This window comes from Malania oleifera, chromosome 12 (assembly GCF_029873635.1).
Source record: "Malania oleifera isolate guangnan ecotype guangnan chromosome 12, ASM2987363v1, whole genome shotgun sequence".
Lineage (NCBI taxonomy): Eukaryota > Viridiplantae > Streptophyta > Magnoliopsida > Santalales > Ximeniaceae > Malania > Malania oleifera.
This window is the reverse complement of record NC_080428.1, coordinates 53,163,112-53,177,723: the sequence shown is the minus strand read 5'-3', so window position 1 is coordinate 53,177,723 and position 14,612 is coordinate 53,163,112. Positions and strand designations below refer to the sequence as shown.

At 35.3% G+C, this 14,612-nt stretch overlaps 1 protein-coding gene across 1 annotated transcript; it reads right to left on the bottom strand.

Annotated features, from left to right (window-relative positions):
* Nucleotides 1-7,234: 7,234 nt before the first annotated feature.
* LOC131144965 (spermidine coumaroyl-CoA acyltransferase-like) lies at nucleotides 7,235-9,485 on the bottom strand. The gene is made up of 2 exons (XM_058093963.1): nucleotides 8,491-9,485; nucleotides 7,235-7,982 (listed from the first exon to the last, which is right to left on the bottom strand). Exons 1-2 carry the CDS (start codon nucleotides 9,297-9,299, stop codon nucleotides 7,448-7,450), a joined length of 1,344 nt encoding a protein of 447 aa, XP_057949946.1. The 5' UTR covers nucleotides 9,300-9,485; the 3' UTR covers nucleotides 7,235-7,447.
* Between the last annotated feature and the right edge of the window lie 5,127 nt (nucleotides 9,486-14,612).

Sequence of the window (14,612 nt, the reverse complement as noted above, 5' to 3'; positions counted from 1 at the left end):
CATAAGGAAGTGTAAGGTTATGAGATAGAAACACGGTCTAAGGATATATGTTTGGAGGTTATGGATCAAGGTATAATTTTCTTTTAACGTTTGTTGTGTAAAATTACAAGTTTCTAAGGTCCTTAAAATTAAGATGTATAAATCATGTTTATCGTGGATGTTTAAACTTACAATATATATATATATATATATATATATATATATATATATATATACACATACCTAGCTTTTACATTTTAATGCAAATTTATAGGTATAACCTCATTGCCCCACTAGGATGAGCAACTTTGGCAGCAAACAAGTGGCCAACCCATAGACAACATTATTGTTACAAGATGACTCATAATAATATCTTCCTTGTCAGAAAAATATTGGGCCAAAGTGCACACGCACATGAGCCACTGTCCTTCTTGTTGGGATTCCCATATGGTCCAGCTAGGATTAGGAAAAGCTATTTTTGGGGATTGTTATGTTGGACTTTGGGGTGAAAAAATGGGTTCACGGGCCGAATCCAAACGAATTGTTAATGGCTTGTGGATTTAATTCAACTGGATAGTGTCATAGGCTAGATTGATTTATTATATTCTATATGTTTAAATTTTAATTATGAAAATAGATTAGTTATTTAAAGAATTAAATATTCTTAATAAAAGAAAAATATAACTTTTAAAAAATATATTTTTATCTTTTTTTGTTTTCTACTCCAATATTATTGTTTATTATTTTTGGGTGAAATTGTGTAATGGGCTAGCATACTTACCTGTATATAGACCTAGCTTTTACTTTTCAAAGCAAATTTATATGCATAAAGTAGAGATATAATTAACTTATAAAATATAAAATTATTTTTATTTTTATTTGGATACTTGGGAATTCAAATTTGGTGGCATCTAACAGTCGTTCAACTTTTAGTCATCATCTAAAGGTATCATTGTTTCTGGGAGAAATTGTACATGCGACTTTCCATTTATGTATTCGTATACCTATTTCCTAAATTATACACTCATTGAAAATGAGTTGCCCTTTAATATTAATGAATATAAAATTAATTTGTTACATGTATAACATTTAAAATGCAGATACACAGACACGTGCAGGGGGAGGTTTTTTGTATAATTTCTATATTTCATGGTTAGTTTTTATAATAAGAACAAGGCTATACAATTGAGGAGTTAATTGTAATTATTTAATAATAAATATAATTTTAATAAAATTGTAGAAGGCTATACAATTGAGGAGTTAATTGTTATTGTTAAATAATAAATATAATTTTAATAAAATTGTATTATTTATTTTGAAATTTAAATTTAAGTTTGTATAAATTTATATAAAATTTGATATAAATGTGCATTACATTTTATTTCATTAATCAAACAGAATTTTTAACTATTTTCTGGAATGAGTTAGGTTACCTTTTTCTCAGATATCATTCTACCCTACAACCCTCAAGTATTCCATTATAGTAGGACTTTCCTCACCTCAAATCACATTGAGACCAATGTCGTGCCACTTCAAGATTCTATCATCGGATTAAATGATTAGAGTTTTAATTTCATTTAGCTTGGTTCACTCAGATTCAAATGAAACTTCAAATCTCATCAAGCCATCATTACTTTTAGGGTTATTCAAGCATACATTTATAATGCAAAATCCAAGCAGAATTCAATTCACAGTTCACATGAATTAATACTAGGTACAAACATATCATAGAATGAAGTGAATTAAATATGCATGCTAATCATCCAATCATGACAAATCAATTCATGAAAAATAAATTATTCATATGAGTTTTGTTGCCCTACCATAGTATTCCTTTGCTAAAAGTGAGGATATATTAATAAATAAAAAAGGTGCCGTCCTCTTTTCTCAAAAAAAAAAAAGAGCATCACATGTATTCCATACACTTGAGATAAGATAAAGGCATACCATTCACAATATACAACAAATAATGCTTGCCTTCAAACCCTCTTGTTGTCTTTTCTTTTTGAACCTACTCTAAGATCACACCAGGTCCAAAACACTCTACAAACTCCAAAAACTCATTGGAAATTAACTAGGATTTGTTTTGAAATTTTATTAAAATTTTCTGTATTTTTTAAAAATTTTAAAACAATATTTAACTATTAAAATGGAATAAAATTCAAGAAAACACTATAAATAAAGTGTAAAACAAATTAAAATACAAGGGGAAGTCATAATAAAGATGAAAAAAAAAAAAAACACTGAGGACATTTTATTTTAAAAAAGAAAATATTTTTGGAATTAAAATATTTTTTTAAAATCACATTCTAAGTTTGAATACTTAAATAAAAGAAAGCAACATTAAAGTATAAAATAATTATAAAATTTGTAAAAACATGTCCTAAAATAAAAATAATCTTTTTTATTTATAATTTTTCAATTTTTTTAAAGATTTAAAACTATTCTATAAACTTTTTAAAATAAAAATAATTTAAATGAAAGAATAAATAAATAAATTGGTTAGCCGATTTATGTGGATCGGTCAACAGGTCCATGCAATTTTAAAAAACTAACCTGCTCACCCATGTGAACTATAGCGTCACCACCTTCTTCCTCCGGTTAAAGGTTCTTAAAGAACTATAGTTATAGACACCTACTTTGTCCGGATCATTATAAAATGAAATTACATCTAACATTCCTACACTCTATTATTTTTAGGTGTCATCTAAGGTCTCGCCCATGTGAACTATAGTGCCACCACCTTCTTCCTCCAGTCAAAGATTCTTTAAGAACTATAGTTATAGACACCTACTTTGTCCGAATCATTATAAAATGAAATTACATCTACCATTCCTACACTCTTATCATTTTTAGGTACCATCTAAGTTCTTTCCTAACATCTTAGTTGGGTGACCCTCTCTCTCTACCCTCATCCTCCCTTTGCATTGATAATAATGAAAATTTCAATAAGTGTCTCTTACATTCATACATACATACATACATACATGCTTTGGAGTGACGGAGTTTTATTGGTGAATGAGATGGAGGCTTAGGGAGGATACCGAAAAAGAAAAAACTCTATGGTGTTTGAGAGTGAGGTAGGGCTGGTGGAGAAATTAGGGGAACTGGGTTGAGTTGGAGAAGAAGCCGAATTGCTTGAAGCTGCAAAAGGAAATTCAGAAGAAAGGAGGTTGCCCAGCCATGACCAAGGTGTTCATTCCCCAATGAAGAAGTAGTCGGTGGCTGAAGAAGAAAGCAGGGGGGCCATGCGCGGAAGCTGAAGGAGAAAAAGAGCTTTTAAGGACTTTTAATTTTGTTTTTCTTTTTCTATTCCCTTTCTTTTGTTTTCTGGGATTGCACAAGCACATGGGGGGTGGAGGGGGGTGCTTCTCAACTTTTAGGTCATTCTTTATTACTAATATTATTATTATTATTATTATTATTATTATTATTATTATTATTATTAGTATTCTTTTTTTAATTCATTATGCTCCCAAAATTTATTTAAAATAGGAGTATTTTGAGAAAAAAAAAAAAAAAACATGAAAAAATGTTGGAAAATTCAGAAATTATTAAAAAAAAAAAATTGAGAACCCTGTTTTGATATATTTTGCTGAAATAAATAATTTATCCTTTATAAAATCAACTATAAATTAAAAAAAAAATATTTAAATATCATGGAAAGGGGAGGGATAAAAATATTTAAAAAAATACAAATTTTTTTAAAGAAAAAAATCTAAAAAAATAGAAAGTCCAAAAAATCACAAAAAATTTTAAAAAAATGAAATCCATAAAAAAAAGATCAATAAAAATCTTGAAAAATAATGAAAAATCCTAAAAAAAAAAATTCTAAAAAAAAAAAAAAAAAGTCTTAACCCCCTAGGAGCTCTTTTCCAATTATGCTTTATTGTTTCATTTCTACATGAAATTTGCATGGCAGCATTAGTTTTTGTTTTCGTTTTGCACGCACATACGAGTGTGAGTTCCCTATGATGGAATAACATGCTTATAGGGGTCTATTGGGGGGGGAGTGTGGTTTTGGTGGGTGTTAATTATCGATAATTAATCCAAGGATGAAAATTTAAAGGACAATTGTGTTTCTTTAAATTGCCTAGGTGAGATGTAGTTTACATCCTTGAATGGAATTCCGGATAGGATGTAAATGAATTCAATATTTGAAGGTCGGTAATTCACTAATCAAGTGGTTAATTACATGAAAACGTTATTAACTAACCTGATGACTACAATTTGAAGAAGGACTATTGTGTTTCTCCAAATTGCCCGTTAAGTGAGATAAAGTTTACATCCTTGAACAGAATTCTAGATGAGGTGTGAATGGATTCAATATTTAATGGTTGGTAATAATAATTAGAAATTAATTATGTAAGAACCCGAACCGTTGTATGTGGGGTTGATTTTGGTAAAAGAGGGGTAAAATGGAAATTTTGCAGGCTTCGTTGACGAAGCCAGAATTCGTCGACAAAGGTAGTAGGATTTTTGTCAACAAAATTTAGAGGTTCGTCGACGAAGGAAAGTCGAGAAGCAGAAAATGGGAAATATCAGACTTCGTCGACGGGGCCTCCGAGTGCTCGACGAAATGCCGAATTTTTCGACGACGAAGAAACTTTTCGTCAATAAAATCCCTCGGGTCAAAGGTCTATAAAAGGATATTTTGGGTTTCTTCATTGCTAAGTTTTGGATATTCTCTCTCTCACTCTCTCTAGGATTTCGAAGCTCTCTCTCTCTCTCTCTTCGATTCCTTCGCTGTTTGTCGCCGAATTCACAAATCCACAGTTACTGCGAGGATTAGTGAAGGATTCTCTACGTTTCTACTGGATCGGAATCTCGTTTCGAAGGATTTCGGGTTTCAGTCCAAAATCGAGGTAAGACTCGGTTTTCATTTCTGATTCAGTATATGTGTAGTAGTACGGATTGTAAGTATGTTTTGTACTGTGGTTTGAAGATTTCGGAGTCTCGGTTCATAGTTTTGAGGACCGTAGAGTTCGTAGTTGGATTTCGGGTTAAGGTAAGGGGATTCTGTTTATATCAGTCCATTTTTGAAATCAGGATTGGTAAGCCTATAGGCTACGATCGTATGTATGTTTTGACTACTTATTTAGGAAAATCTATCGGGTAAAAATATGGGATTTTCGGGTTATAGTTTTTGAAAAAATTAGGGATTTCGGGTATCATCTCTAATTTGTTTGGAAAACCGTTTGTCTTATTTAAACTGTATTATGGAGGTGACCATAATCCATATTTGCATAAACTGTATACTTGGAATTGTAAACGATATGATTTGCCATAAACCAAATAAGTGTGGTACGTATGAATGTATGTATGTTGTTCTAGATATTTGTGAAACAGTTATGTGGCGGTTTATTACTATACGTTGAAATGTATAGGGACATGAGTTCCCAAAATGATTCTAGGTTTTGTGAAATCGGCTAGTGGCGGCCAATTACCATACGCCGAGAGCGGCTGGCTCTATATCCAAGGTGTAAAATATCACCAGTATGGTTCGGCTGGTCACCGAAGGTGTGATCTACACTGTATGTTGCAATGGATTCACAGTGGGCCTAGGTCGTCGCAGCGTAGTTGTCACATGTTAATGTAAAGGGGGTTAGACCAGGTGACCTTGTGTAGTTGCGTATGTAGCAATAGATTTACTATTGGGCCTCAGTCATAGATCTTCGTAGTTACATGTGTTGGAACGTAATCGCTGTGAGACTAGGTGACCTTGTGTAGTTGCATATATAGCAATGGATTCACCATAAGCCTCAATCGTCGCAGTGTAGTTGCGTGTATAGCAATGTAATCACTGTGAGTCTGTGGTGACCTGGTGTAATTGCAAACTAGTGTGACGACACTAATCGTATGTATGTATGTATGTATGTATGTATGTTGGGTATCGTATGAACTGGAATGGTTTTTGTGAAAATACTAGAACTGTATGGAAATGTATGGAAATTGTTTTGAAACTGTACGAATTGTTTCGAACCGTATCGTATGTGTAGTGTTATGATGTATGTAAATGACACTAGTATGCCACACGCTGATATAACCTGTTTTCTCCCTTACTGAGAGGTGTTTCACTCCGAATATATACAAATATTTTTCAGGTCCTTCGGCTAGCCGAAACTAGCATCCTAGCATCTGAAAGTGAGGGGTGTTGTTTAGCTACTACTAGTGCCTAATAGGTACGAGTTTTTGTATCCAGGTTGTCGTGATGGATTTTGTAGACGACCGTAGTATGTATGGTATTCGTAGGGATGTATATCCTTGTATGGTATAGACTTTGGTATGGTACCGTTTATGTAAAAAAAGACCGTATTCCTCTGCGTATTTTGATGAGTATGGACATTGGTATGTATGTACGTAGGGCATCCGTTCACCCTACGAGGTCGGACCCTCTTTGTATGTTGTATCATGTATGTTTTAATTGATACAGAGATAGGTTAGGTTACTTAAATTCACCCCTGGGTCCCATTTTCGGGTTCGGAGCTTGACAAATTATATGTCATTTGATTCAATTTGAAACAATCAGACATTAATTTGGCATCGTTTGAAAAAATGGGTGTGTAGGGTGTGCTTGTGTCTTCTCCTCACATAACCGCACTCCTTAACTTGGCTCTGGTAACGCAAATCATGATTATTTGTTCTTTTGGACCTAAGCATAGTTTGGAGACCAATGAACACATAGTAATTAATTAGGCGTTCTAACCTCACCTAGGATAAAGTAAGTTAGTGGCGACTCTATGGACACAAAAGCTGCTACAAGCCTTCTATCACCAAAGCCCCCTGCATAGTTTTCAACAAATCTCACAACTAACAGTCCACTTTGTTGCCTGCCAAATCACCCCATTGCATCATCATGGGGAACCTTTGACATATCTCGAACATCACAGCCCGTCCTTGGGTACCAAGCGGTATACATTCCATATCGATTCTCTATAGAACCCCCTTGAGACGAAAAATGAAGTCTCCCCGCAGTTCCATTCACAAAGTCACCCTGAGATAACTAACAGTCATTTTTTTTTTTTTTTTAATTTCTATCTTAAGCCCATCACAAACAATAGTTTCCTAGAACTTAAAGTTGCTTAGCCCTCATGTGCATGGGCGCATTAATTCCTATAAATTTTATACTAATTTCAGGCTTAATTAATTAATACATGAAAACTGGGAACACATTAATATGGAGAAATAGAAACTAATTAATGTTTGCTATCGTTCCCTTCACAAACCAAAAAGATAAAAAGTTATGAAAAACCGATTTTGTAACTGCAACAATAATCAAAACTATATAGCAATAACAATGTGATACAATACAAATACAATGTCCCTTAAGGCATGAAACATTCATGCAATCTTAAAATTTTCAAATTAGGAGCGAGTCATGAAAGTGATATGAGATCAAAAAAGATTGGTTTATTTTGACCCAAAAAAAAAAAAAAATACAAATATAACCAAACCTAACTTCATTGTGTCAATGTAATTCAAATTTGTTGCTAGAGAACAACTCCATTTCTTCCCTGAAAGTAGGCATGGCGCTCTCTGACAGAAGTACCAAAACCTTGAACCCGTTCTTCTTCCCTAGAATTGAAGAGGAATGTGGCAAGAAAAAGCAAGGCTCAACACTCCCAAGAAGGTTCCCTGAGATTGGCAAAACGGCGACGGGCCCTCTCCACCCAAAATCTACCGTGGAATGACCCAAGTGCCTCCAATCAGTGAACGCGGTCACCATTTTCCCCGGCGTGATTCCTTCTCCATAATTGAGCTCTTGAAAGTCTATATAGGAGCGCACAGATTCATCGTTGACATTTGATTTGCTTTTCTTGATCAAATGGGCAGTTTCCCAAATGGGTTGCTCCACCAGCTCCTTAGCACTAAGTTGGACGTACATGGGGATGCAACCATTGCCCCAGTAGCCGATAGGTAGTGTCGGTTTTAGTAGCTTTCTTATATTAATTGAATATGCAAACTTCACATTTTCTCTGCCTACAACTCCTGAAGCTTTAACCCTGTTCCAAAAGTATCGTCTAAGGATTCAACTATTTCTCAATAGAATTCTGTCTATATAAAATCGATAGTACCATATACAATGGGTTCATGTTTGGGTGTAGACTCTAGTCTATATTTTCTTAGGAAGCTCTCAGGATTAATACTGTATTATTTTCCATTTTTCTAAAGTCCAAGTCCTAAGTCAATGATGTGTGTGAGTGTGTGTGTGTGTGTGTGTGTGTGTGTGTGTGTGTGTGAGAGAGAGAGAGAGAGAGAGGAGATCTAAAACTAATTGTGAGCACTTTTTATACTTCTTTACCCCCAAATTTTTTACTCTCGGCTGAGATAGGAAATTTCTTTGCGTTTATCTAGGAAAATATGGTCATAAAAATCAAAACGTTAACTTCAAGGAGTGGACTCCAGTTTAGCTTGGGAAGTATTTTATCTATTTTATTTATTATAAATCAGTAAAGCTATTTCTCAAAATTAAATAATTTCAGCATAAAGTTGAGAAGAATTGTACTGTACTTGGCTCGCCAAATGAAAGCTCCCAGAGCTTCAAATGCTGTAAATTTCAACCCCGATTGCTCCAGCAGCATTGTCTTGAACCGGTCCAAGCCCTCGTCGCTCACGCTAAAGCACTCCCTGCTAACCGGACCGCTCCTCTGACCGTACGGAGACCAGTTCTTGTCCAAACTCAGAAACTCGTGCAACGGTATCTCCACGCGGGGCGGGTCCCTCGGACCCAAAAGAGCCGCCCGTTCCCAAACCGGCTCCACCGACGGCCGGGTCGCCCCTCGGGCGAGCTCGCCCATGGCACTGAAAAACTGAGTCGCGCCAAGTCCATCGCACAAGGAATGATAAATTGACGCACCCAGGCAATACCCGCCGCACGCGAAGACCGTTACTTGCAACACGAACGGGTTGGCAAGTTCCTCTTCCGGGTTCGGGTCGGGCACCAAGCGCTCAACGAACGGGGCAGCCGGGTTGTCGAGGTAGTTCACGGACTCGAGCGTGAAGTCCGCGGTGGCGCGAATTAGGGGTACTCCTCTGCCCCCGGCGCAGAGTAGTTCGAGGCGGTTGTCGTCGGGGCGGCGGCGGAGGGAGCCGGTGAATGGGTAGTAGTGCACGAGAACCTGGGAGAGAGCAGCGGAGATGACTTGGACGGGGTCGTCGGGGTTGGGGTTAGGGCCGGCGCTAACGTATGCGCGGAGGTAACGGAAGGGGATGTGGAGGTTGCGGTCGTTGTCGAGGTGAGAGAGAGGGAGGAGGCGGTGGTGGTGGGAGGGAGTAGCGGCGGGGAAGACGCAGATGGTTTCTGAGATCTGAACTTTCATAATATTGGTGTTGGTTGGCTTGTTCTGTGTGGCTGAATATTGATGCTTTGGCTCAATGTTTGATTATGATGATTTATATTTTATGGTAATGGAATGAAATGGATGCAACTCCCACCAACCCCAGAGAGAGAGAGAGAGAGAGAGAGAGAGAGAGAGAGAGGTTCACGTGTACGTGTGGGTTCTTCTGACTTCTAAGCCCCCGTTGTAGACCTAGTAAAGCGGATCGGGTCGGTTTATCCGTGACGGATAAGGCGGATTATTGAGTGAAAAAATCATAATTCATATTCGACTCGTTTAAGTGGCGGATTAGACGGTTTTGGGTCGAATAATTCATGGCGGATGGACGGATAATCCGCCATTCTCAAATATAATTTTATTAATAATTTATTTTTATCATAATAATTTAAATTGTATACGATAACTTGCAATTAGTTTGTGTATTAACTTTTTTAGTAACTATATCAATCATTCAATCATTTATATTAATTAACAACTCCTAATTTATGCAAGTAAAACTGTAAGTAATAAAACATAATAAATTAATCTCAATCCAACTCAAAATAAAAACTCAAACTGTGTAACTCGTATGAGTCTAAAATCTAAATATTATAATTGTTCTTACAGCATGTGAGTTTCTTTAAATACAATTATTATCAAATCGTGTGAATCTCTCAAAATAAAACTATCAACAAACTAAAAAAAAAATTTCAATCCATCCTTCAAATAACTTCAAAATCATTTGAATGCCTTAAATTAATTGAAATGCTTTCATTTGTGACATCAAAGCTTTCATCTTCTTCTCCTTGTGTGCCTATCATGTAAAAATTCAAAATATAATTTAAGTTATGAATCGAATAACATAAATTGAACTTATTAATTAGCGTCTCAAAAGTTACAAGTTATCAAATTGGAAAAAAATTACAAATAATTTATTCAACACTACAAGTTAAAACAACAAATAAACAATAATTTATTGACTACATAATTTTCAAAGATAAATAAAAGCACTAGCTGCACAACCTATGCTAGTGTAGTAATATTCAAATAAAGTCAAACAGAGCAAGATGAGACACTAGATGAGGTACAACCTGCTCTTTCAGCTTGAGCAATATCTTCAGCAAGTTCTTTCTTATCTACAAAATCTTCAACTACATTCAAAATTCAAAATATAAATAAATAAATAAATATTGCATAATACATAGTAATTATAATAACATAGAAATATAATTAAATAAGCATACCTCCTCGACTATACAGTCAATCACAAGTTAAAATGATAGTTTCAGCATTATCAGGTGTAAGAGAACTACGTGACATATTTATCACTTTTCCTCCAATACTAAATGCTAATTCCAATGCAACAGTTGATATTGGAATTGATAAGATATCTCTTGCCATTCGAGAAAGAATTGGATACCTATATTCACGACTCCTCCAAAAGTCCAAAATATCCAATTCTTTATCACAATCTACCATCCTCTCTCTAAAAAACATTTCTAGTTCTGACATTGGAGTTTTTTCATCTTCTTTAGCAAAAGCTTTAAAGCCCTAAAAACAAATATATAACAATAGAAATATAAAAATTCTATAGATGTATAATAAAAGTAAAATAAAATTTGTACTTAAAAAAAAAAAATCTTACTTTCAATGTCACATTAACTGATGTTGCAGTAGGTGTCATATGACCACGATCATGACTAATAGTTGCTTCAAAGGAAGACATTTTCTTAAAAGTTGAAGGGGAGTGGTGCTTCACTACTCATCAAAAAGTGAATGCATCTCACGTTGGATGTCTTTTACTCGATATTTCCAAGACATTGGTTGCACTTCTTTTAAACAAAAAGATACAAATTGTATCTTGAAACGAGGATCCAAAATAACAACCATTGCCAAAATTTTACTATAATCTGACCAGTATTTGTCAAATTTCCCTTACATTTGAGTAGCCACATTCCTTAAAAAGACATCATCACCCAATTCCGCATTAAGTAAAGTTACTTGTACCTTTTATACTCCTTGAAAGTACAAATTTGCAGTTGGATAAGATGTCCCAAAAAAAAAAATTTGTCAAGTCATAAAAAACCTTCAAGAAACTAGCAATTTTCTCAATTTCCTTCCATTCATCATCGTTTGGGCAAAACTTGAAATTCTCCTCACTAAACCTGAATTGGCAAATAGCATCTCTATAGTATAAAGCACTTTCAAGCATCATATAAGTAGAATTCCCACCTAGTAGGACAATCTTGACGAAATCCTCTCACACGTGGCACTCTCACCTTTTCACAACATTCATGAAATCTAAACTTTCGATGTTGTGAATGCTTCACATATTTGACATAATCTCGTATTTTGTCCATAGCGAAATGAGGTAATTTTAGGCCATCTTGGACAATGAGATTCAATATGTGAGTGCAACAACGAACATGAAAAAATGTTCCTTCCCTTACCAAAGCATTTTTCAAGTTCAGATTAGACTTCGAAAACTCTACAAAACAATCATTGGATGTAGCATTGTCCAATGTTATGGAAAATAGCTTCTTGTCTATACCCCAATTCACCAATAAGTCCATGACTTTGTTACTAAGTGCTAGACCAGTGTGTGGAGGAGGCAGGCTTGAAAAACTCAATACTTTCTTCTGAAACTTCCAATTTTTATCCACAAAATGTGCAGTTAAACATAAATAGCCATCAGTATTTAATGAAGTCCATAAGTCTGAAGTAAGAGAAATTCTACTAGAATTATTCAATAAAAGCTCACAAATGTGCTCTTTTTTCTTGAAAAAAACTCTTATAACATCAGCTTTTACAGTATTTCTTGTCACAAATTTTGTCTCTGGATTTAATTCTAAAGTCCATTCATGAATTTCTTCATACTCAACAAAAGAAAATGGCAAATTGTGTCTCATAATTGCCATTGCCAACTTCCTATGTTGTACAGCTTGATCAAGTTTTCATGTATGCAAAGACAACTTTCCATCACCTTGACTCATTAGCATTTGTTTCAGATCATTATTTTTCTTTCCCATGCATTTTCTTATATGACAATGTAAGTTTGATGTCCCAGAATTCTTACTATGGTAGAGATATTTCTTAGGACAATACTTACATTAACCATATTGTTTATCTCCACTTTCAATCAACTCAAAATCTGTCCAAATACTAGATGTTTTTTTCCTAACTCTTTTTACCTGTGGAGTTATTTCTTTTGTAGGTTTTGTGTTTGATGAATGTGGGAACTGAACTTCTTCTTCACTCATTTCATCATTTTGATCAATTGAATTCGCTATTGACTGAGACATTTTTTTTTCCCAAATCCTTGTAATGCACTGCAAAAAATTATGAAATGGGATTAAATGTTTTCATTGCCCAGCGAAGGATTAAATTCATCTTGAAATAGAAATAATGCTACTATGCAGGCCCACAACAATAATAGTGCAGAGATGTCAAAGTATTTAAAATGACAAAGGCGTACAGCAATAGCAATGCAGAAATGTCAAAGTATTTAACATGACAAATTTCCAAGGAACAATCGAGAAATCATTATCCTTAAAATTTTTAATTTAAAATTTGGAAGCAGAAACAAGGAATTACAATAAGGAACTTGAGGAACACATGATCACTTCTAGAGAAGGTGTAAAACAAAGAGTTTACTACCAAATATTATACGATTTAAAAACAAAACAAGATCATCTCTCAAATCTCAACCGTCATCCGGATAATAAGACTAAATATAACGTAAGAATTTAAACATTATGAAAAAATTAATCTATAACTATAGATATTTTAACAGTGTCTACACACTTCTTACTTCATACTACCTTTTCAAAAGATGTCCACCATGTCAATTTTTAGTGACTTTTCTTACAGTGCAAGCTTCATTCTCACCGCTTTTCAAAACTTAAAAAAGACACTTAATTTGAATGGGGGGGGGGGGGAATAACAGAATTTCCATGTGCTTAATTGTGAAAGGGAAAAAATATAATTAAAAACTCATTTGCATGTAGTTAATAATATCATCCATGACAATGTAGCCTCCCAAAGGAGAAGGGCTAAGGGTACCAACCACAGCCTTAATTTTCTTGCTCTACACAGAACAAAAATAATTTTCAAACAAAGGAGAGGCAAGGGCAACTAATTCCCTAGGGAAACTGGGTGGAGAACCAATGTTCATTCCTAAGATCGCCTTTTGTTGATGGGCAGTCACTCAGAAAAGAATATCTCACTACTGATATTTAGTGAAGAAGGAGATATGTACACAACCAGTTAGTGTTTTTTGTTTTTGGAACAAAATGCAAATATCAGGGGAAGTAGTTGATCACATTTTATTATATTGCAGGTGCACGAGAGTTCTATGGACTTAATAAAAATATACCTAAATCACCGATAAAAACAATAAAACAAACAACCAAATGAAAAATGACTCAATATTGCAGATCATATCAAGATCAATACTAAAAGTTGTTGCAGCTAGATCTAGTAATACTACGTAGGAAGGATATGGAACATTTTAAATTTCAAACAATGAAAAAAATGAAAAATTGTACATATGCAATAATAAGAAAATGAAGAAACCTTATCAAAACCTCCGAGTCTCTGACCTTTCGCGACTCGCGAGTCTCTTCGATCCTTCAAACCAAACAAAGCCACGAGGGAAGACAGGCGTTGGCTGATTAGCCGAGTGGCTGGCGACTGGCGAGAGACGAAGATGACTGGGCGAAGCTGCAAGCCGCAAGGGAAGACTGGGCGAGGCCGCGAGGGAATCGTGGCTCGTGGCCATGGGTGGCAGTCAGCGACGGCAATGGGAGTCGCCGTCGACTCAACGTCGTGGGATGTGGCTGCGCAGCTGGAAAGGATAGTTTGAACTTTGAAAATTGAAAGAATGAAAGTATGAAAATGAAACCCTAATAGGATTTGAGAGGGGCTGCTTGTGGCCATGTGGGGGTGGGCTTAGCTACTGGTCACTATGTTGTCCGTGTCTATGTGGCGTGAGCGATGGGCCGTGTGGGCACTGTGGGCTTTCCAATTTCCATACTTGGGCAGTGGGTTGTGGGCTCTTCAGTTTTTATGGGTTAATTAGTTATGAATTTTTAAATGGTTTGGTGGATATCCACCGGATAAAATCGACCCGACCCGTTAAGGAGGCAGATATGAAAATTAAAAACTATATTCGACTCATTTAACAAGCAATTGATGATAAATTGGTTAAAATGGAACAGATACGGGTCGAATTATCAAATTTTTATCTATTTTGCCAAGTCTATCCCGGTGGATCCTTGCACAGGCGTGTCTCAACGGAGGCTTTTGAGGAAATTT